Source organism: Sciurus vulgaris (genome assembly GCF_902686455.1).
Source record: "Sciurus vulgaris genome assembly, chromosome: 3".
Lineage (NCBI taxonomy): Eukaryota > Metazoa > Chordata > Mammalia > Rodentia > Sciuridae > Sciurus > Sciurus vulgaris.
In genome coordinates this window covers 149305211-149330028 of record NC_136463.1, presented here as the reverse complement: position 1 = coordinate 149330028, position 24818 = coordinate 149305211, and the positions used below count along the sequence as shown (strand labels likewise).

Genomic DNA, 24818 nt, shown 5'->3' with positions numbered 1-24818 from the left:
CACTTAGATTCCCATGTTGGACAATAGTTCCAAAGTTTCTTTGACTATGAATAAAAAGCATACCATTTGCCAACAATCCTCCCCAAAAACTAAACCTAAGGGCTGTTAAAGGGCCAGCAACTATATAACTGCATGGTTATTGAATTGCTGAGCAAAAGTGATCATCCTTAGTAACCTGTTTATTATGGCAAGCTTCTCTCCTTGTGATACATGGTTATTGCTCATGCCCTCTTCTTTTTATGATCCTGTAAACAGTAGCCTCCCTTGAATGTGTGTTTTAATTTTTCTGGGGAATTTTGTTTTCCTTTGAGGTCACGTTGGTAAAGAGCGTATTCCCGTTAATAAAGCCCGTTTTCTAGGATTACAAAAGGAAGCTCTTTAAATGCTCCTAGTTCATTTCAAAACATCTGTGACTATATTTTCATATCTGTGTGTATAAAACATCTATGAAAGGTATATTGTTATCCTGCCTGGTATTTTGAAATATTTGATAAGAAGAGTACCTGATCCATGAGTTTAGAGGTAGTTTTTAAAGAAGTATTTTATTTATAATTTGGTGCAAGAGTACTTGATTTTTTGTAAAATTTCTAACAAATAATACCAAACAATACCAATTGTTTTCCTTTCTTCATTAAAGGAGTATAAATGACAAATTATATATACTATACACACACACACACACTCTCTTTCAAAAAATATATCACACTACACATATTCTTTAAATTACTTTTTTTTTTCACTTTGCAATGTGTCTTGGCCGTCTCTCAATATTCATTGTTTTTAATTTCTTCAAAATACTCCCTGATATGATCTACCATAATTTATTTAACCATTACCCTATTAATAGTCATTTGGGTTGGTTCCAAAAGTTGCTGTTACAAATGTAGTAGTCCCAGCCCTACTATCCACGGTTTTGATTTCTGTAGTTTTGGCTACCGAGTCAGCTGGAATCTGAGAATATTAAATGGAAAGTTCTCTAAATCAACAATTCTTAAGTTTTAAATGGCTCACTTTTCTGAGTGATGTGATAAAATTTCAAGCCATTCTGTCCTATCCTGCCTGGCAGTGCCTCATTCCTTTGTTTAGTTTTATACAAACTGTATACTACCCATCTGTTAGTCATGCAGCAGCCCTTTGGATTATCACCTTGATTACTGCAAATCACAATGCTTATGTTTAGGTGGCCCTTATTGTCCTTATTTTTTTCTTTAGCAGTCAATATTTTTCTTTATTTTAGTTATTTATAACAGTAACATGTATTTTTTTAAAACATTTTTTAGTTGTAGGTGGACACAATACCTTTATTTTAATTTTTTTAATGTGGTGCTGAGGATTCATCCCAGGGCCTCAAGCACACTAGGCGAGCGATCTACTACTGAGCCACAACCCCAGCCCACATGCATTTTGACATATCATACATACATGGACTATAACTTCCCATTCTGGTGATTGTACATGATGCGGAGTTACCCTGGTCGTGTCTTCATTACGAACATAGGAAAGTTATGTTCCATTCATTCTACTGTCTTTCCCATTCCCATTTTCCTCTCCCACACGTCCCCATCCAATCCGGGGAACCTCCGCTCCCAACAGTCGTCAGTATCCGCATATCAGAGAGAACATTCCAGGTGGCCCTTATTTTACTTAATAGTAGTGCAAAGTAAAAGGGTAGTGATGTTGACCATTCATATATGTTAAAGAGAAGTGTAAAGTCCTTTAAGTCAAAATGTGCAAGTACAATGAGGAATTGAGGGAGAGGACAGAGCGAGAGCACACACTCACACAACTTTTATTCTAACATATTATGATTATTTTATTATTAATGTTGTTAAGCTCTTACTGTGCTTAATTTATAAATTAAAGTTCATAATTTGTATATATAAAAAGGGAAAGATATAGTAAATAGAGTTCAGTACGGTTGGTGGTCTCCAACATGCACTGGGAGTCTAGTGAGGGGGGGACCCACTTTGTGCCACAGTTATGTTTCTACACTTAATATTTCCAAAAAAAAAGCAATTTCTAATATGGAAGGGCTAAGGCAAAGAATATGCACATGTAATTTGAGGGTTAGTACCAAATAACCCTCCAGAAACATCAATTTACTAAAGCCCATTATTAGGCATGAAATGAAATAATTTAGAAGTTTCTCAAATGGTAGAAATTATGAATTGGCTGAATGCTTAACTATCACAAATGAATTTGCATAACTCAGTTTTATGGCAAAGGCAATCCAAAATTCATATTTTTTCTCTTTGGAACATCAATTTTATTATACAGTTTGTGAGGAAGAGAAATTCATTCAGAAGCATGTCTGCTATCCCAGAAGCCAGGGAGGAAGGCCAGGGAAGAGCAGGGCAGGGGGAGGTGTCCCAGGGCAGAGAGTCTCTGATGTGTGTGGCAGGTGGGGGCAGAGGAGAGTCGTGGGGGATCCAGATGCGCTGTGGGTTGGTATCCGAGAACGGGGACGCCGGAGCCAGGTGGCACGCCTCACTGCTGAAGCTGTTTGAGTGCAGCCCTGACAGGTGCCGGGTCCACCATGTCAGGATGCTCAGAGCTGGGGGTCTTCTGGCCGTGCGTGGTCGGTCTGTCTGCTCAGGGCAGGTTCCCTGGAGCCACCGTGGTTTGGAGCCTAGGGCGCCTGCGGGCTCCTTGCATGGGTGCCACTCTTCTTCTGGAGGTGGGCTCGCCGAAGCAGGGCACACAGCAGCACAGCTGCCGGATGCAGTTGGCCATCCTCCTAGTGACCGCCCTCCAGCCCCTGTGGTCGTCAACGGATTGGCCTGAGGAGGGACCCTGGGAGGACGAGCTGGGTCCTTGTGCTACCCATCTGCTGAGGATCCTCCAGGGCCTGGGCCTGGGGTGGTCGGGCCTGCGGGGCACAGGGTCTGGCCTGGCGGCTGGGCTGGGAGGGGGCGTGTCCCCATGGAAGAAGCGCAGAGGAATCGCGGGCACACTGGCACTTGCGGTGCCCTTGTGTCCCGATGACTTGGCCTCCTCGGGCTGCTGCTGCTCACAGGGCCGGGGAAGGGCAGGCTCGCTGGCACACTTCTTGGGATGCATGTAGGGGAGATCCCTGGGGCCCGGGCGAGGCCCGACCACCCGGCGGCGCACAGGCCTGGCCTGGAGCTCCCAGCCCACTCCCTGGCTTCGCTGGTGCAGGAGGATAAGGTAGGTTCCCATGGCCTCATCGAACTTCCGCTGGTCCAGGGACACCCAGGCGTTGTAGGGGTCGAAGCCCATGTCAAACATGATGGTCATGATGGCGGGGTCGGGGCGCGAGGGCAGTGGCTGGCCGCAAGGACCAGGAGGGGCTTCCTCGCCCTGGCTCAGCCACGGGTGCCCCATTACCTGCTGGAGGGTGGGCCTCTGGGCGGGGTCCACCGTCAGCATCTGCTGGATGAGGCTGCGGGCCTCCTGGGAGAGGTGCGCGGGGAGCTCGTAGCTGGCCTGCACGATGAGCCTCTGCAGGCCCTTGGCCGTGCTGGCCTTAAACGGGCGCCTCCCTGTGAGCATAAGAAAGAGGGTGACCCCCAGGCTCCACACGTCCGCCGGGGGACCCTCGTATTCTTGCTTCAGGACGATTTCAGGGGCACGGTAAGGCAGAGTGCCCCAGAAGCTGGTGAGCTTCTGCCCAGGCCGGACCCTGGCGCTCAGGCCAAAGTCTATGAGTTTGACCTTGCCGCCCCTGCTGTCCACCACGAAGTTCTCGGACTTGAGGTCGAGGTGCGCGATGCCCCGCTCGTGGCAGTGGCGCACCGCACACACCATCTGCCTGAAGGTCCTGCGGGCCTTGTCCTCCTTCAGCCCACCTGCCGCCGGGATGCAGCACCGGAGCTCTCCCCCACCTGCGTGCTCCATGACCATGTAGAGGTTGCCCGGGGTCTCGATGACCTGGAACAGCTGGATCACATTCGGGTGCTCCAGGGCCATCAACCACTGCGGTTCCAGTAGGACGGCCTGAGTCCCCTCTGTCTTGGGCACGACTTTCACCACCACCTCTGCCCCGGTGAGGAGATGGCGGGCTAGAAGCACCTGGCTGAAGCCCCCCTGGCCAAGCTCCCTCACGACCTGGTAGTGGTCCGTGAGGGCCGCCTCGTAGCAGGAGCTGGGCCCCTGTGGCCCTACACTAGTCTGACTGCACTGACTGCACATCCTAAAGCCGGAACGACAACTAAGGATGCTAGCTTAAAAAAAAATAACAAACTCAAACAAAAGACCCAAACCAACAACCAAAAGACAAAACAAACAAACAAAACCCAAATCAAAAAAACAACGGCAAAACACCACCACCCCAACCACCAACCACCAGCCACCAACCACCAACCACCAGCCACCAACCACCAGCCACCAACCACCAAAAACGCTCACTATCTGGGAGTCCGACAGGTCACCACCAAGAGCTTCCTGTACTTATGGACAAAAAACTCAGCCGCAGCCTCCCTCTTATATGGCCGGTGGCTGAACTCCCATCACAGTGGCTCCTTGTGAGGTCACAGCAGGCAATGACCAGGTCGCATCCGGCCAGAACCCCCAGTGATCATCTCACTTTGGGGCCTCCGGGACCTATTCAACTCTCATAAGAAGAATAAGAAAGGACCCCACAAGCTTTTGGTTTCGGGGGTGTGGACACTGAGAGTTACACGTTTAGAGATTCAAACTTGTCAGATCCTGCAGGGCTCTTTTCACTTGGAGTCTGATGAAAATCTCTACTCACTTTGGGCTTTACAGGCGTCATCATAGCTACACCCCAAGTGTTCCATTCCTACTTCTTCATCTCAGAATGATTGGTGTCAAAATGTGGTAGCGCTTTGCTCACGTGGCGATGCTCCCACCAAGTGCTCTGTCCCCTAGGGTGCTCTAGAGCTTGGCATGAACACCTATGGGTCTGAGAGGGAGGGAGCATTCCTCAGCCTTGCCCCATGAGGTTCTCATCAGATTATGCTCTAGAACCCTGATAGGTTCAAAGTGTTAAAGAATAAAGTATGGAAGTCAAAATCCTAACCAGCAAAGGTGTCCCAACAGATACCTGGGTCCCTCCCTGCCCCTGTAACCGCAGTACCTTAGACTGGGTACCATATTAACAAGAGGAAACCACTTCCCGCAGTTCTGGAAAGTGGCAAGTTCTAGGCCAAAAGCACCTGTTGCTGTCTCCTCCCATGATGGAGGCTCAGGAGGGTTGAACTCTTTCTCCCAAGCCCTCCTCTTTTTTTTTTTTTCATGCAGGCCATTTTAGCCAGGGCCTGGGGCATGCTAGGCAAGTGCTCTCTACCACTTGCGTGCTTCCACAGAATAATTTTTTTTTTTTTTTTTTTTTGTGGCAGAGTCTCAGTGAGTTGCTCATGTCAGACTGGCATGTGTGATCCTCCTGAGTACAAGTCCCGAGTAGAGAGGATTCGAACCTGTCATCCTTTGGATGTGACATGCCCCCCCCCACCCTACAGGCTCCTCTGCTAGTGCAGGGGTAGTCAGAGGTGACATGATTGGATTGGGAGAGCTGTAATCTTCAGTCCATCCTAGGTTGAATGGAGTGACTTGCTGGTTACCATAGCAGGTGGAACATGGCTGGTTATTCTAGGCAGTGGGTCACTGGGATCATGTCCTGGAAGGGTTTTTCATCCCTGCTACCATTGCCCCACTTTCCTTCTCTCTCTGCTTCTTGGCTGCCCTGAGAAAAGCAGCTTTTCTCTACTGGGCCCTTCCCCCATGATGGGCTGTCTCACCTTGGCCCCGAGCAATAGAGCCAGCAATTGATGGGCAGAGACCACTGAAACCTTGAGCCCTGTGTTAATATTTCCTCCTCCATGTTTTTCTTATTGGGTGAATGGGCCAGAGCATTGATACATTTAATTAATACACAGCCATACAGCGTTGTTCACAACTTGAAAAAGGTACTCCTGTGTGTGTGTGTGTGTGTGTGTGTGTGTGTGTGTGTGTGTGCATGGGTGTGTGCATTGCTGGGAAGTGAACCGCTTCCTTGAGCAGTTTGGAGAAGCATTCTTAAAGTACACATCCCATCCCTGGGGTTGGAGCCTCACGGTCTGTCTGCACTCTTGAGGAGTTGGTCCCCACTAGATGTGCCTGTGTGAGGAGAGTTCCTCAGGCTGACCTGAAGGTCATTGGATGAGGTACTCAGATCTCAATGAAGACAGAAGGATCTCTGGTAAGGCAAATCTGTGACAATTATAAAAGCCAATGCCTCTTGTTTTCTACAAGGTATAAGAGAATAACGTAGCAGAAAACCCCCACTCTGTTCTGTATTGAGCACACTGTGTGCACATGTGACATTGTGACATCACTGACTGATGGTGGACATGGCGAGGCCCAGCAGCAGCATTCTCTGCACTAGTGATGTTCCCCTGCCACACATTCCCATCAGGGTGGTGTTCCTATCTGGTGGGAAATGGAACCCCATGGGAACCACAAAGAAATACCTACAGGGCACACCCAAAGGGAGAGGTAAGGGAATTGGTGTATCTGGTGTTTGTTTCACTACACACATCAACTGAACAGGAGAGAAGGTAGTCATGTAACAGCATAAGTCACACTGAAACAAAGGTGCCTGGCTTCCATATCATGACACAGACCATGCTGACCCATGATTTCCAGGAACCCGTAGTCCCTTACAACCCCATCTTCTGTAGTTTCATCCTAACAATGTCATTTCTGATGTGAGATACCTCATTCTCTGGTGTGGAGGTTTGAACCTATACGTGTCATTGGGGGATCTAATATGATCCCTAACATTCCCTGGTCCTACATCTTTGAAGTTCTCTTCAGTAAGTGTTGAATATTGTCATGTAATTGCCTACATAATCCACTCGACCCTATGTCTTTTTTGGTTTTTTCAATCCAGTGTCCTGTAGAGGGAGGTTTGTGTCTATCTTCATGATGGACCTTGGTCTGTCGATTTGGAGTTCTCTAATGGATTTATTCTGCCAGCGTCTTTTCTAGTTAGATAGTCCTGTTATCAGCTTCTTCAAGTACATAGCAAATTGTTCTCCGAGCTTCTGCTTCCTGGAAATGTTTGTATACAGTTGGTATTAATTCTTCTTCAAATGTGAGGTAGAATTCTCCAGGGATATCATCTCTACCTGAAGACCTGACAATGAGCTTCAAGCCTCCAGTAGGCATCTCTGGATGGGATTTGCCTCACCTAAAGATCGAAGCTACCCGGCTTCCAGCATTATCAGAGATGGCCACTCTGGCTTCGAAATGTGTTGGCAAATGGGCAGCTGCAGCTCAGGGCGTGGCCGTGGTCAGCAGAAGTTCCTGGAGGCGGGATGCGATTGGTTAGGCAGGGGTCCTGGAGGTTGGTTATGTTTGGTGTGGTTGTGGGATCCTGGAGGCCGGTTGCAATCAGTTGATCTGGGGTCCTGGTGTTAGGGCGCAGTCAGTTGGTTTGGGGGTCCTGGTGGCAGGGAGCAGTCAGTCGATGTGAGGGCCCCAGAGGCAGGGAGTGATCGGTTGGGCTGAGGGATCCTGGAGATGGGGCTCAGTCAGTCCAGCCAAGGGTCCTACGGGGCCTGGCTGTAGTCTCAAAATGGCGGCAGCTACGTGTAATCAAACCTGCAGGTACTGTAACAGTGAACTTCCAGTCAACAGCAGGCAGCTGGTGCTCCACTGGCGGTCAGCGATCTGTTTGCTGACTGTTGTCGGACAATCGGGAGGTGAACCTCATGCGTTGGGTGATGGATAGGTGTAAGGCAGGCGATGGACAGGGGAGAGGCAGGCAAATGGCAGATGATCAGCGCCTGACAGTGAGCAATCAAGAAACAGATATCCCCTGCTTGAAACTGGAGTTACGGAGCAACAAGGAACCCAGCCTCCCTCTAGTCTGCCATCTTGGATCTCCCCCAAAATTCATATTTTAAAGTAGATACTATATATAAGAAATGGAAATTACTTTAAACTTTGTATTTTGCATTTGGTGAGAATGTAGGTTAGTGGCTCAGAGAGAGGACAAAGGAGTCACCACTGGATCTTGAAAACATAGGAGTGGAGTTGAGTGAAGTGTATCTTTATAGGAAGATGCTGTTTGGAACAAGATGTTATTTAGTAAAGTTTTAAGTAAACCAACTGACTGGGATTCAGTCCAAGAAGGTCTTTGTGTGAGGACAATGCAGATCTTTAGACTGTGGAATAGGAGTAGAATAACAAAATTTCCTGTGCATATTTGGTTTTTTAAAAATAACCTCTTTGAAAGCACATTTTCAAGTTTCAAGTATCCCGTGCTTCTGAACTATTTCTAGGCTATCCTGTTTCAGTCACAAGGCTTGATTTTAATACAATGCACAGCCTTATCTTTTCACTCAGGAGTAAAAATGCTATATCTTTTCCAGAGGTATGCAGTCATTAGTCATATACCGTCCTCTCCTTCCCCCAACATGAAGATCCTTCCTGTCTGTCCCATTTCCTTCCTGATGTATGTAACAGGAGTGATGCAATTGCTCTGCAATGCTGGCGGTTATAATTAGGCTATCTCTTTTGGAAAGGTCTCAAAAATCACATAGTGAAGTTTATAGAGGTACCAAATACTACTCACTGTGTGATTAGAAAAATTGTTGAAATTTGGAGATTTGTTTCTTAGATCCATGAGATACTCCTGCAAAACTGACCTGAGGAAAGGAGCCAGTTAATTTCTGATAAGACAAATTCTCCATGCTTCCAGATTCTAGCACATTTTATTTTTGGGGTACCTAGTTGTTTATTAATCGATACATATAATACAATTATATATCATGTAATTATTGACTACCTACTACTTAGGGCCTTCTAGAATTTGTTTAAATCCAGAGGACCCTGTCTTATGCTGAAAACTGATCTTGGCAGTCACTAGTGCATTATTCTCTTGCCTAGAAAATGTCAGTAGACATGGCAGTAAAGAGCTATTGAACAGTTTGTTCAAAAACGTAGGAGTATTTACTAGTGATTTGAAGTTTTCTCTTGAAAACTAGTTAAGCCTGAAGTCCAAACACTGTCATTCTTACTTTGGAGACTTGGTTAGAAAGAACAAAAGTACTGATGTTCAATTAGACTTGAGTTTGAAACCTCTCTTTGCTACCTAGTAGCTGCTTGAACTTGGGCAAGTTCTATATATTTGCAATTTTGTCATTTGTTTCAAGGACAGCATAACTGGAGAAAGAAAATAACAGTGTTCATAAAGTGCCTTGAGCCATATTTAACTTGGTGGAAGATCTTTATTGACAGTTGTTATTCTTGTAGGTGGCACTTCCTTTCCAGTTTTGGACAATCCTTCAAATAGTGCTTCTCAGAGTTTTTTTTTTTTTTTAACCAGGGTATTCCTACTACAGAAGATAGTGAATAAATAACAATAGTCTCATAAAGTTTTCCCCAAATTAGTCTCTTATTAGTCTGTTAATTAGGGTGAAATTATTTGGTATCTTGTTTTAATTTAACTTCTTCAATTATGAAAAATGCTCTTTTAAAATTACCAATTAATTTTACTTGGTGTCTCCCATCCTTCAAACCTTTGAAAAAAAATTAGCCTCCAAAAATCCACACCACATTTCTAATGGGGTTAAGCCTGGGGAACAGCACACCAGTGTGTGCTTCTGGAATATAATGCCCTCACTTGAGATAGCCACAGCCTGAAGAAACTAGAACTATCAAGGCGTGCATGGAGTTAGCATTTCCAGATTAAGAATGGATTTGGGGAGTCAGTGTGTCATCACTAACTGAAACAAAATCATGCAATAACATTGGATTGTAAATACATGTCAGTTTGTAGATCATAGTTTCATCTCTGTTTTTAAATTTTTGTTTATCCTTAAGAATTATTGGACTCAGCTATCTACATAATACCATGAACCTTTTACTTTCTGGGTGACAAGATTTGGGGATACAAGGTATCCAGAGATTCATAGCTGCATAGTGTTATATGACTGGGTAAGAAATGAATTGTTATAGATAATAAATGACATGTTTAAGAGGGAAAGGAGCCACCTTAGACTGAAAGAAATTCGTTTAGTAGGGATTTCACAGACATACATAGAGAAGTTGATTGGAGCTTGAGTAGAATTTTATTGGTTGGAAATGGATATGTCTTCTTTTCCCTTCTTCACAGTTATTACTAAGTCTTATGCCATGCTCAGAAACACCCAATTTATTCAAACCTATGGTAATATTTTTTGCTTTTGCAAAGACCTATAGTGATTAGGAAAAGTGATAGAAACTCTTTCCTGGTTGAAGTTGTTCAACATGTTTATTTAAACTGTCACTTCATTATTAACTTTCCTTAGTGGCTGCACCATTCTACATTCCTACTGGCAAGGCGCAAGAATTCCAATATCTCCACATCCTTACCATCACTGGTTATTTTTTCCTCCCCTCCCCCTTCCCCTGTCCCCTCCTCTTTCTTCCTTCTCTTTCTTACCATTCTAGTTAAGTGTGAAGTGGCATCTCATTGTGATTTTGATTTGCATATTCCTAATGATTAGCAATGTTGAACATCTTTTCATGTATTTATTGGTTACTTATATCTTTTTTGAAGAAATGTCTATTCAAATCCTTGGCTCATTTCTCAACCAGGTTATTTGTTTTGTTGCTGCATTGTAGGAGTTCTTTATATAATCTATCAATCCCTTATTCAATATATATGCTTTGCCTCTATTTTCTGACCCCCAGAGTAGGTAGGACCTTTGGAAGGTGAGTAGGTCATGAGGACAGAACCCTCTTGAGTGGGGTTACGGCCTTTATAAAAGAGCACCCAGAGAGCTACTGGGCTCCTTTCACCGTGTGAGGACACAGCGAGAAACCACTGTCTTTGAGAAGGCAGGCCCCCAGTAGGTGCTGAATCTGCTGCCACTGTGGTCTTGGACTTCCCAGCCTACAGAGCTGTGAGAAATGCATGTTTGTTATTTATAAGCCACTGTTTTTGATATTTTGTTAACCAGCTTGAGTAGACTGAGATAGGGTCCAGCTTCTTTGCTTTTGCATGTGGACACTCAGTATTTTCAGCACTACTTGTTCAAAACTTATTCTTTCCCATCAAATGGCACGCATTTTCTAAAATACTATTTTCAAGCCCATTTTTATTTATCTCAGAGTGGCATTGTGGTATATCGGGCTTTGGAAGCACACAAACTTGAATTTACATCTAGCTCCTCTACTAACTATATGGCTTAGAATAAGTTAATTACCTTTCTGGGCCAGGATATTGGATGGATGATCCATCTTTCTGGCTCTAAATGAGGTGGTGGTGTTTACTATCTTGCTAAATGTACAACACTGGCCCCAAGTTCTGACAAAAACTTGAAGTATTTTATTCTAAAACTGAACCACAGCAGGTTTTAGTTTCCCTTTATCTAATTGGTTTATCTTTTACCTTAAGTAATAAGAGAAATAGAAAACAAATTCCGCTTTATCTTCACTTGTTATCCGTAATATTTTATGGGACCATTTTCTATGTAAAAGGTTTTGTATGCAGGGAGTGATGTTTTCATGTCTTCCTTTTCTCCATTTATTTACTAACTTGTTTCAATGTTGACTTACGTTGCTTTTGTATTTCTTTTTATGTTTGCTAGTAATGGTTCTGAAACAGTGGTGGCATTCAGCATTTTTGTATTTTATATTTTTTAAGGGAAATGACTCAGGCTTTTCCATTACCTTCTCCAACTTCTGAGATTAATAAACTATTAATTTTGATGTTTTAGACAATGGAATACACATTGCTAGCAAAATACTAACAAACATATCTCCTTCTCCTAAATCTTTGCCTTAGAAATTCACTTATTACAAAAATGAGTTTCTTTTTCCTTATACTTCTGTGCATGGCATTTTAATTGACGAGCATAAAACTTAAAAATCAAAGAATTGGAAGAATCCTTAGAGATCACATTATCCCGACAGAAAGTAAGTGTCATCTTACATGCATATCTGAAACACCTAGAGTGCTGTGTTTAGAATGTCTGAGGCTTCATTCTGGAAAGAGCTGTATACTCATTATGAATGTTTGGAATAGGCAAGAGGTAGAGAAAAATATACTCAGTTTTTTTCACAAATGAAAACATCACTGCCTGTGGTGAAGTCGTAATCTACTGTTCTCCGAGTATCTTGTTCCTTATGGTGATGGGTTTTGTAGAGATGTGTATTTGTTTCCAGATCCATGAATGTATTGGCCCCAGGAGGCATGAAGGATGGAGGTGTTGCCTTAGTCAAAAACAAGAAGGTTGTAGATGGCGTTTCCTCCCCCAGGAAGCTACAAGCACATTCACAGTACTTTCTCTGTCACATTTGGAATTAGTGCATGTGTAATTTCTGTTTTACAGATGAGAAAAGCAAGACAGACAGGCGAGTAACCTGTCCGAGATCACCAGGTGTGTTTAGTCTTCTCTTTGTGACTTCAGCTTTTCAGTTTCAGAGGTGATCAGGTGGCTGCTGTGAAGTCACTGATATGTGGTATTTGGGTGAATACAAGAAATGCTGGCAAGAGTGTAAAAATAATTCCCTTTGAGAATTAAATGACGAAGATGACATTTTGATCTTTCCAAGTAGCCTCGAAGCACTTGAAAGATTCTTGGGTCTTTAAATCAGAAGGGAGCTGGTGAAGGGTGTGAACTCCACAGACCAGTGGCTTGTATCCAAATTTAAAGCTAGCCTCTTTATTCTTGTGACTTTGGGCATGCTACTTCTTTGAGCCCTGAGGTTCAAAGTACCTGAGGACTTCATGAAGAAGGTAGATATTGTAATAGGATCTACTTCATGGAAAGTTATAAGAGGTAATGAGTATAATATCTGAGCATAATTTTAGCACTTCATGCAATATGTGACAATAAGGAAATACTGAATAAATGTTAGCTATCACTATTGCAAGCCTGGACTATAAGAGTCCTGAAGTTTTGAACATCTAAAAAGATCATGAAAGACCAGAAAGGATTCCAGGGAGCTATAGAAGTATGGCATGAACTTTGTACTCCTTGGATGAACTGTCCAGGGGCAAGACGTGATGATTCAAGGGTGAGGTCTGTGTAGTCCCAAGGGCAAGAGGTGCACGAATCAGATAGTATGAGCCAGAAACCTTTAAGCATCTGAACTCATTTCCCTACTTCTGATTTCTTGCTGTTCAGCAAACTTGTGATGATAAATTGGTTTTGTCTGTAGTTTTCCAAGAAGGTCAGTGGATGCAAGAATTAGTCACTTTCAAAATTACCTTTCCAGTCAACGTATTCTACCTTTCTGATTCTGATCAGTACTGGGAGCCTGATAAGATCAAGACTCTTCCAGAGACAGAACAGTGGGGAATTCATTGAGTCACAGTCTCTGCAGCTACATTCTCCAGGCTGTTTTTTTGGTGTTCTGCTTAGAAGAGTTCCCTGGCCAAATAATGCACAAAATTTCATGCATGAAATATTCTTCACTTAGTGATGTGCCTTAGTTGTCTGTGCCTTATGGAGTCAGAAGGTTTTTGGAGCTTTTATATTTGCTAATGCATGTTGTGAGGGGCACAGAATACCCATCATGTTCTACTTGTAAGGAATTCCACGGAAACCACACCAGACACGGGAAATCATGTAAGGGAGTTTATTAAGCAAACAGCTCCCTGCAGAGTAAGAGAGAAAATGAGAGGAAAAGAAAGAGAATGAGAAAGGGTGCGCGCTAGAGAGAATGTGAAAGCCAGGAGGATAGAGAAAGTGAGGAGGAGAGCAGAAGAATGAGAAAAGATGGCGGGGTAGCTACAGTAAAGCAATTGAATTCCTCTGGGCTAACAGGGGACCAATATCAGAGAAGGATACTTGCAAGCTGACTGATGAACCAATAGCTAGCTAGGATGTTCACAGATTGACAAGTGGTTGGGAGGCGGGGAAAATGGCTGCACCGGAAAGGGCAGGGGGAGCAACTTTGTACATTACACTACTCTTATTTGACCAAGAGCCCCTTCTTAATAACTTCTCAGAGCGTTAGTGCTTCTCAAAATGTACTTTAGAAAATGGTGCACTAAGGAAATGTCTCTCTGTAAGACTTCTTGGTAGCATATCCTTTTGCCTGCAACAGACAGTTTTGCAATATGACAGTTAATTTTTTGCATGAAATATTCTTCATTTAGTGGTGCGTGGTGGCTGTGCCTTATGGACAGAGAAACTAGATGTGGGTGAAAAGTTTGTCCTGCATGGTCCATAAAATGACTAATCCACAACAGATTGTACTTCAATCACAATTTATTATTCACGTTACAGTATATTTATGCATCAGATTCCAGGAATTTATAGCTTTCCTCTTGCTCGTAAAGGTTATCCTGTAGAGAGGCTTATATTTTCGTTCAATTTTTCATAGAATTCTCCTCATTGTGGCAGTTGCATGCTCCTAATGACTGATTTTCTGCCAACAAAATAACTTACACAGTAATCAAAAGGCAGCACTGGACCTGCATCTGAGATGTAAACACAAATAGGAATCCTAATATTTTGACTTCTATAAAACTGCAACACTTATACAAAACTGCCTTGATATTTTGCTAGAAAAATTCACTTATTTTTCTAGATTCCCATTTTTATATATTGAAAAAGCATATATATGATTATATACCATATACAGATCAAGAAAAAAGAAAATAGGTGGAGTCGAAGACCCACAAGTAACTCTAGGGTAGCATAGTGTAACAGTGTGTAACATACATCTGGAATCCTGGCTCTGCTACTAACTAGCTGGGTAGAATTCTGACTCTGCTACTAACTAGCTAGGTACCCATGGTCATATTATATTATCGTCCCATGCTATGGGAATACTAATAACATTTAACTTGTGGGTTATTGTTAGTATTAAATAAATTAATATCTCAACACATGGCAGAGTAAGCACTACATAAAATATCAAATCCACATGCTTAAAGCATGAATAAAACAAAAAAAAGTTTTTAAAAATGAACTTTTTTGTATAACTATAATGACAAAATTGTATTTTAAGAACTGTTTGTTAATAACTCAGTTTATAAAGCTTATTTAGCTTCTTTGAATGAATGACAGCTTTGAATTTGATAAAACTTATTTACTATTGCTACTTCATTCAGTGAAATAAGATCTTTGCTAAATGATCAACTCAAAGTAATAGTAAGGAAAAAGAATGCTCTAATTTGGTTATTTGGCTTCCTCTTTTATAAGGACATTAATCCCATGCATAAGGGCTCCACCCTCATGACCAACTCACCTCCTATAGGCTCATCTCTCATTATTCTTGCAGATTGTGTGGGGCGTTGCACAAAATTCAAACGATAGCATTCCACAAAGTAGTAAAGCATATTCTTACAAGTTGAGATTATCAGGTTTAGCATGTGTTCTGATAATATTTCTGTCTGCTTTAATTGTCAGAGCTCATGAGAAAAGATGAGGTAGGTTTAGTACATAAAAGATGTGTTTATATCAAGAAAGAGCCCAAAACAAAGATTTGACAGTGGATTTCCTAGATAAATATGAGAAAAATTGAGAAACTGAGTCATCGCCCAGCACTATGCATTAATATGATGATGAACTGAAAATAACCTTTGCTGCTAGTAGCCAGTCTCTCTTTACAAGCATGATTTATTTTCAGCAAGTCAACCTCCTCAATCACAGTAAATGAGTGTTGTTAATCAGAATTTTCTTTCCTGTTTGTATTTAATACATACACTTTCTTGTTTTATAAATTTGTTTAGTAGTATTAATATTTAATGCTTGTGTATACTTAACGATACATTAAGAATAACTTATCTACACTGGGAATCATGTCAGAGAATTTCCCCCTTTATATAAGAAATTTATTTATTAGTCATATTCAGAAAACACTGCCTGTGAAGGAGTTGTTCTTGGTCCTGAGGATTTCATTTTGCCTGAAAAGAGACCCAGAGTACAGAAAGCCAAGATTTTTGCCCACCTTGTCCTAATTTGCAGTGCTGGGGTGCCCAGCGTATTGACTCCGACAAATCAAAAGTATGCATAGTTGTTACTGAATCTGGAGTGTTCAGATAGGTGGTCTGTTTCTCATACTGTTCTTAATGTCCTTGGCCTTTTGAGCTCCTTGCTGCTTCTCAAGTATGTCTGGAGAGCTCCTGGGCCTTTGCTTCAGTTGTTTCCTATGCCTAGAATGTGAGATCACTCCCAGACCTCCCTCACATTGTGACTCAAATATCCACTTCTGGATGAGGTCCCTGCTTTCCTGCCCTGGAGCCCCTGCCCAGCTCTACATTTCCCCCAAACACTTATCACCTTCAAGCACACTGTACAGTTTACTTTACTGTGCTCAGTGTTCCTTGTCTGTTTCCCCCTTCCATCTCCTGCGAGAGCATAAGCTTCGGGAAGACAGGTGGTTCACGTAACCAACCCAAAGTCGTAGAATTGTTTCTGGCACAAAATAGGCACTCAATGAATAAATGTGAATAAATTTGTCATTCTACTCTCTCCTTAGATCAATTACCCAAGAAGTTTTATAACCTAAATTTCTCCTTTCTAAACAGTGTTGGGGTTAGGAATGGAGGTGGCACCTTTGTATGTATATCAGGGAGAACTTCAGGACACAGCTCGGCACTGTTCTGACACGTTTCACATTAAATGAGGCATTTTACATTAAATGAAGCATATTTAATAGATATTTCTAGATAGGTTTCCAATCAGATTAGTTTCCTGTGGACTAACTTGAAATAAGTAGTTAAGAAAGCAAAACAAAATTCATCCATTGTCACAGTTACTTTAACCCAGGTGAGTTATATTTCAAGATAGTGTTTTGCATTTGAGTTGCATGAGGTAGTCTGAATCAGAGCAAGGTAGGAGAAAATTTCCTCCCGTGGTCTCTTCAACAACCTTGTTTCAAATACTTGAATCAGTATCTTCAGACCTCATGCCTTGAAGAGAATTTTAATTTCCAGTGAAGTTAAAGGACAGGCTCCAGATCACAAAGGACTCTCTGAAGACCTGTAACCAAGGTCTTTAGAGTCCTACTGAGGCAAGTGGAGCTCTCTTTTTGTAGTGGGTTATGGTATCAGCTCATAGGACTGACAAAGCAGAGGAATGGCTAATGATCCATGATCCCAGGAAGAAGTGTTGCAGGGTAAAAGATTAATTTCTTTACTCAGACCACATTAAAAATTTTGCTTTGACACTCCCATTTTCAGCCATTTATCAAATACTTTTCATTAGGTAACTAGAGCTTTTATTTTCTGATTAAATAAACTAGCTGGTGTTCGTAAGTCAGAGAAGGCTTCTACAGTCTTAATTAGATTACATTGTGATTTACTGCATATGGGATACAGAAGAGAAATCAGACAGGTGACTCAGGAGATTTATTGTTAATGTCAGTGAAGTTATTGAGAAATGCAGAAGAGAGAAAAATAGATTAAATATAAGTAATTAGGATGAGTGATTTATATGTTATAAAATCTGCAAAATGAGTCAATCAATGGGCAGCTTAGTGTATTTTTTTAGACTATAAAAATCAGTAGGGAGAGTATTACAAATATTGTTTTCATCATTTCACTGTGTAAATTCTTATACACTTGTCATCTTGTGTCTTCTCCTACAACTCACAAACAACTCTTCACACTTATTTTATTAACCTCCTTGTGATTTTTTTTTTTCCCATTGTAGTTGTTGTTTCTCTTGGGCTGTGAGAACTGTGACCAAACCTTAATCATTGTGTGTCCACAAGATCTAGCACACATTTGGCTCTTGCAAAGGGCTCAATGAATGTGCATTAAGCGAATGAACGGGCTTAACTAGCAGTCCTGAATGATTCTATTTTAAACATTCAGATCTTTACTTAGGGAGATCCAGACTTAATTTCTCTTTGGTTTTGCACAGATAGAAAAATTAACAAATATGACAATTTCTGAATCCTGAACAAGCAGATAAGAAGCTAGTTGCTTTGAATGCATTACCTCATGTAGCTCAATGACCTGTTGAGGAGGTACAATTCCCAGCCCCATTTTCTAGAAAATGAATATAGGACACAGAAATGTTAAACTGTTGACTCAAAGTCACACAAGCAATAGAAACAAGATTTTAAAAGGGGCATATAGTTAATTACTAAACTGCTTAATCTTTTGTTTGTTTGTTTTGTTTTTTGGCACCAGGGATTGAACTCAGGGGCATTTAACCACTGAGCCACATCCCCAGCTCTTTTTATTTTTTTATTTTGAGACAGGGTCTCATTAGGTTGCTTAGGGTCTTACTAAATTGCTGAGGCTGCTTTGAACTTGTGATGCTCCTACCTAAACTTCCCGAGTGTCTGGGATTACCGGTGTGCACCACCATGTCTGGCTTGCTTAGCCTTTTTGCCATGAAATAATTGAGAATATAATTTCCATGTTCACTTATTGGAGATTTGAAATGCATGACATCTATACACAGTGTGTAGGTTCACAATTGCATGATTTTGTTTTCTTGGGTTGAAATACTCACCTTCCATTTTACTCCTTGACCCATGTCAACCTAGTTTCCAATGCCAACTTTTTAACTGTCACTGTCCCTGCTAATGTCACTGAGGACCTTGTCTTTGACAAATGTGGCAGGGCTTTATCTTCTTTAATCATAGCAGTTTTGATATGGTTGATCTAACTTTTCCTTCTTGAGAAGGTGTATTCTTTGGCTTCCATAAGTCTGTTCTCTGCTGGCTGCCTGCCTGCATTTATTTCTACCTTGTCTTCCCTGACTCTTCTTCTACTTTAAGTACTGGTGTTCTCCATGCTGCCCTCCTGGACTGTTTAGCTCTCATTTTGCCCTTGGCCTTCTCTGCAAGGTCATTCCATCCCCATAAATCTAAAGCTACAATCCTCCTCCTCCTCCTCCTCCTGAGTGCCACTATTGTATTTCCAGCTGTTGACTTAACATCTTTCCCTGCAGGGCCTCAGTGTCCTGCCGTTTATTATAACTGAACTGAACTTGACCACATCCTCTGTCCGGTAACCAGCCCATCTCTTCTTTTCTCTAATGATGCTGGTTGTAGTTGCCAAAATCAGAATTTAAGGCTTATTTTGATTTTTTTTCTTTATCCCTCCCATCTCGTGGGTCAGTTGACCTCTTCAGCTTATCTGCTTTTAGCCCCACAGGTGTTTCTTTTATTTAGATCCTCATCATCTTTCGGCCGACTCCAGGCCACTCTTCTGATTGATGTTCCTGTTGCCGACATCTTCCTACTGAAGTTCATCCACTATACTGCCACTGGAGTCATGTGTCTTATAAAAAAAAAAAAAAATAGTTTTATCCCTGATCATGAAAATTTAGCTTGATGTAAAGCATGGAATATACAGGAAATTAAAAGGATAAAATAAAATTACTCATGATCTTGCTACCATCTGTAATATAATTATTACTAACGTTGAAGCTGATTACTTTCTAAAGTATGTGATTATGTCGGTGACCTTGGTTCAGGCCATGTATTAGGAAGCAAGATGGCAGTGCAACTTGCATTGAGGCTGTAGATGGTTTTTTCTTATTTTTTTTTTAAAAATTGCTCTTTTTGGTTATACATGACTGTAGAATTAATTTTGACATAACTCTACAAATAAGGAGTATATCTTATTCTTATTAGGATCCCAGTCTTGTGGCTATACATGATGTTGAGATCCACTGTGGTGTATTTATATATGTACATGGCAAAGTTGTGTCTGATTCATTCCACTTTCTTTCCTATTCCTATGCCTCCTCCCTTCCCTCATTCCCCTTTGTCTAATCCAGTGAATTTCTATTCTTGCCCTCTCCAACCACTCATTGTGGGCTAGCATCCACATATCAGAGAGACCATTTGACCTTTGGTTTTTTGGAATTGGTTTATTTCACTTAGCATGATAGTCTCCAGATCCTTCTATTTACTGGCAAATGTCATTAAAGTCATTCTTCTTTATGGCTGAGTAATATTCCATTGTGTATATATACCACATTTTCTTTATCATCAACAGATAAATGGACACCTAGTTTGTTCCATAGCTTAGATATTGTGAATTGAGCTGCTATAAACATTGTGGTTGTCTCACTGTAGTATGCTGGTTTAACTCCTTTGGATATATATCGAGGAGTGGGATAAGTGGGTCAAATGGTGACTCCATTCCTAGTTGTTTATTTTGTTCCCCTGAGGAATCTCCATACTGTTTTCCAGAGTGATTGCACCAATTTGCAGTCCCACCAGCAATGTCTGAGTGTAGCCTTTTCCCCACATCTTTGTCCTCTTTTCTTTTTCACTTCATACATTTCAGAAAATTTTTAGTGTTTCTTCAGGGTTTCATCAACTTTCTCTTGACAATGGTGATTTGTAAAATTTGCAAATGTTTCTAGTTTCTATTTTATTTTAAAGTAGTTTTATGATACGGACTTTTTTGGATTCAGTGATATAGTCATACAGCTTAGATATTTTTATTAAATGTCAAAAGGTAACTTGATAAGTTTCCCTTCTACTTTTTATGCATTTCCAAATGTTTCCTTTCCCTTTAGGGGTAACAATGCTCATGCTTGCAGAGTGTGTGTGGATATATATCTCTTCTGTGTGTAAGTATATGTACATATACACATGCATGCTTGCCTATCTACAAGCAATGCAAATGCATTTATCCATATCTTCCCCTCTTTTAATACAAAAGTATCAAAATATATATTCTATACCTTATTATTTTATTTTCCCTGTCAGTACATGAAAAATGTCCTATTCTTATGTATTTCCTTTCTGTTCATTATTGAGTTGTAACATAAACAACCAGTGCATCTGACAGATTAAATGAAGGACATTTAAATGAATTGTCTGCCATCTTCTATTACAAATAAGTAGTCCTGTAATAATTATACATATATGCATAAGTACTGGTGCATAAGTATATAAGTGCATAAGTACATAAGTGCATGTGTTTATATCAATACAATTATTATTTTTTAATTGAGGTGAAATTCATGTAGTATAAGTTAATCATTTCAAGAAGTATTCACAATTCAAGTATATTCACAATTTCATGTAGCCAATACTTACAGGAAACTCTAAAACATGTTCATTACCTTTTAAGAAAACCCCATATCCACTAAACAGTCACTTACTAATCCCACTTACTTAGATCTCTGGCAACCATCAATTTGCTTTCTTTTTCTAGATTTACCAATTCTGAGTATTTTACATAAGTGAAAACATACAGTATATGACCTTCACAGTGGCTTCTTTTACTTAGCACAATGTTTCTGAGATTCACCCTCATTGTAGCAAGTTGTAAGAACTTCATTTTTTTGTACAGACTGAGTAATATTCCCTTATATGTGTAGAACATATTTTGTTTATTTACCCACTTTTTAAAAATATATTTTTTAGTTGTTGATGGACCTTTATTTTATTTATTTATTTATATGTGGTGCTGAGAATCAGACCCAGTGCCTCATGCATGGTAGGCAAGCACTCTACCACTGAGCTACAACCCCAGCCTTCACCCATTTGTTGATGAATATTTCCGTTATTTCAATCTCGTGCTGCTATGAATATTCATGTATAAATATTTGTCTTAGTACCTACTTTTAGTTATTTGGGTTATCTGGTGACTATATTTTAAATTTTTGTGCAACTTCTAAACCCCTGCACCATTTTACATTCCAAGCATTAATGGGTGAGAGTTCCAGTTTCTCCACATCTTTACCAACACATGTTGCTATTTATTGCCATTTCTTGTGGGTATCTCACTGTGGTTCTGATTTGCATTTACTGATACTGAATATCTTTTAATGTATTTGTTTACCTTTTGTATTTTTTTGGAGAAATGTCTATTCGAGTGGTCTGCCCATTTTATAATTGTGTTGTTTATTTTAAAAAATTGAGTTGTAAGTGTTCTTTATACATTCTGAACACTAGATCCTCAAAAGATACAGGATTTGAAGATCTTTTATTTCCATTCTATAGGTTGTCCTTTGGCTTTCCCAATGGTCTTTTGAAGCATGGAAGTTTTTAATGTCGATGAATTTCAAATTATTTTTTCCTTTCTTGCTGTGCTTTTGGTTTTATATCTAAGATTATGTGACAGATCCACGCTCATTAAGATTTACATCCCTATGCTTTCTTCCAAAAGTTTTATAGTTTCGCTCTTATGTTTAGGTTCTTGTTTCATTTTGAATTAATTTGTATTTTGTGTGAGGTAGGGGTTCAATTTCATTTTTTTCCATGCGGAAATATAGTTGTTCCAATACTATTTGTTGAAGAGACTTTTCCTTCCCCATCAATTGGTCTTGGCACCCTTGTGAAAAATCAAATGCTTAGGTATATGACTTTATTTCTAGACTTTAATTCTACTTCCTTGGTTTGTAGGTCTATCCTTATACTAGTCTAACTTGTTTTGATCATTGTACCTCTGATGTAAGTTTTGAAATCATGAATTGTGACCTATAAAACTTTGTTCATTTTCAGGTTTTTTTTGTTTTGTTTTGTTTTGTTTTTTTTTTTTTGTTTTTTTTTTGCAATTCAGGGTTGCTTTCACTTTGATATTAATTTGACAATCAACTTTTTCCATTTAAAAAAAAAAGCCTATTGTGATTTTGATTGAATCTGTAGATTGCTTTGGGTAGTACTGATGTCTTTAGAATAATAAGTTTTCTAATTCAGGGACACAGGATGCTGTTTATTTAGATTTTCTTTTATTTCTTTCAACAGTGTTTTATAGATCTGAGTACAAGTCTTTTACCTGCCTTTTTAAATTAATTCTTAGATATTTTATTATTTTGACGCTATTGTAAATGGAATTGCTTTCTTAATTTCCTTTTTAGATGTTTGTTGCTAGTTGATAGAAACACACAACTGATTTTTGTGTGTTGATCTTGCATCCTGCAACTTTGCTGAATTTATGTGTTAGGTGTAGTATTGTGTTTGTGTGTGCATGTGTTTGCATTCTTTAGGATCTCCTGTATAGGATCATGCATCCATGAATAGGGGTGGTTTCACTTCTAGTTCAGTTTGGATGCATTTTATATCTCTTTTTTTGCCCATTTATCTGGTTAGAACTTCTAGCACAAAACTGAGTAGAAGTGGTGAAAGCAGGACATCCTTGTTAATTTTTAGTCTGATTTTAGGGAAGTTTTCTTTTTTCCATTGACATGATGTTAGTTATGGGCTTTTCATAAATGCCCTTTATCAAGTTGAAGATATTTCCTTCTGTTTTTAGTTTATTAAATGTTTTTATCATAAGGATGATGGGTTATTTCAAATGCTTTTTCTGTACCAGTTGAGATGATCATGTGGTTTTCTCTCTTCATTTTATTAATGTTGTACATTACATTGATTGATATTTGTATGTTTTGCTGCCCAAGAATTCCTGGGATAAATACCATTTGGTCTTCACATAGATAGTCTTTTGAATATGCTGTTGGGTATGATTTGTGATAGTTATTCTTAATGCACATCTAATTACTATTTTGAGAATCTGATGAATGTTATGGCCCTTCTCTTTCTATCTATATATCTATATATCTATATAGATAGATATAGATATAGATATACACACACACACATGCACACAGAGTTTACCCACAGTTTCACAGAATTCAGGGTTATCAAAAGAATCTAACCTGAGGTCAAGACCTTATTTAACATTATAAAGGAAGTTTGCTCCCAGAATAAAAAGAGAATATTGTGATCTATCCGTTTACCTCTTTTTGGTATTAATGTCTAAGAAATTTTGTTTTGTCTTATTTAATAGTATGTTTAATTTCATTTTAGTTTAATTAAAGAATCAAAATGTCAGCTATACCCTGCATTAAAAGGTACACCCCTAATGGTTTAGGAAAACTCATGTCTTTGTATCACACCAAACCTCCAAATCACAGTCCAAGAGAGTCTTACATGGGGTTGTTGCTTCTCCAGTGACCCTTCCAACCTCAGCTGCTCTGGCTTCTGGGAAACTCTTGCCCTCCTGGTAGGAGGTAAGTGTCTGTTTCCTGACTTCCCAGAACTTCTCCTCTGCTTTTATTTACTATGATATCAGGAACATTTTCTAGCTATTAATAGACTGAAACCTGCTTCTTTATAATCACTGACACTATGAGAGACCAGTGTCAATCTTGAAGGAGTCATTGTTGACTTATGCTTCGTGAGAATTTTATGTGGACAATGATTTTACTTTATTTTGCTATACCAATTTACAATGTCTTAATAATGAAGGTACTGGAACATTATGAAATGAAGATGAAAGCTTCATAAAAACTGCTGTCATAGGTCACACATGGTCAGTAGGCCATGTTGTACTTAATTGTTCTTCCAGTAGGAGGGATAACCTTGTGCTAAACTGATCCTTGTAAGTGACATGATTGCAACATGGGGTTATCAGTGAAGTGTGTGTCTGTACACAGTGTCTGTACAGGAGTTTTGACTTTCTGAGTGTTATGTTTTAAGCACTTGTGCTTATTAAATGGCAGCTGGTAGAACTGAAAAGTCCATTAGAAAAGTCCCTAATCTGATAAAGGAATGGCTTGAAGGAGATGCTCTTATGGAATGATAGAGTACAGAGGTCCAAAATTCCTCCTCTAAAAAGCAATGAGAATACTGGTGAAAATTGTCAAAATCACCTTTCTCAGAACTCTGGAAATCAACTGAAGGTTTTCAGGTATGTAAGGTAACAGCACCTGGATTAAGAAACAACATTTTTGGGATTACTCAGTGTTAGAGTGCTTGCCAACATGCACAAGGACCAGGCTTCAACCACCCAGTACCACAGAAACACAACAAAACAAAGAAATATTTCCAATGTATCAGAGATCATCTTGTCTCCTGCCTCGCCTTGTCACAGCGCTTCTGAAAGGTAACCGCTGTCCCAATGAACACACAGATGAATTATGCCTCTTTTATTGTTTGTAATGAGGAATAGCACATATTTAGGGAAGTACTTAAGGTGC

At 40.2% G+C, this 24818-nt stretch overlaps 2 protein-coding genes across 3 annotated transcripts in view; one reads left to right on the top strand and one right to left on the bottom strand.

Annotated features, from left to right (window-relative positions):
* The window catches only part of HECW2 (HECT, C2 and WW domain containing E3 ubiquitin protein ligase 2), a 390019-nt gene that overhangs the window by 202961 nt on the left and 162240 nt on the right, over positions 1 to 24818 (top strand). The window lies entirely within an intron of this gene.
* On the bottom strand, positions 2593 to 4336 carry LOC306658174 (sperm motility kinase 2B-like; the record flags this gene model as incomplete). The annotated part of the gene is made up of 1 exon (XM_079134901.1): positions 2593 to 4336. The coding sequence occupies exon 1, from the start codon at positions 4150 to 4152 to the stop codon at positions 2593 to 2595; it is 1560 nt and encodes a 519-aa protein (XP_078991027.1). The 5' UTR covers positions 4153 to 4336.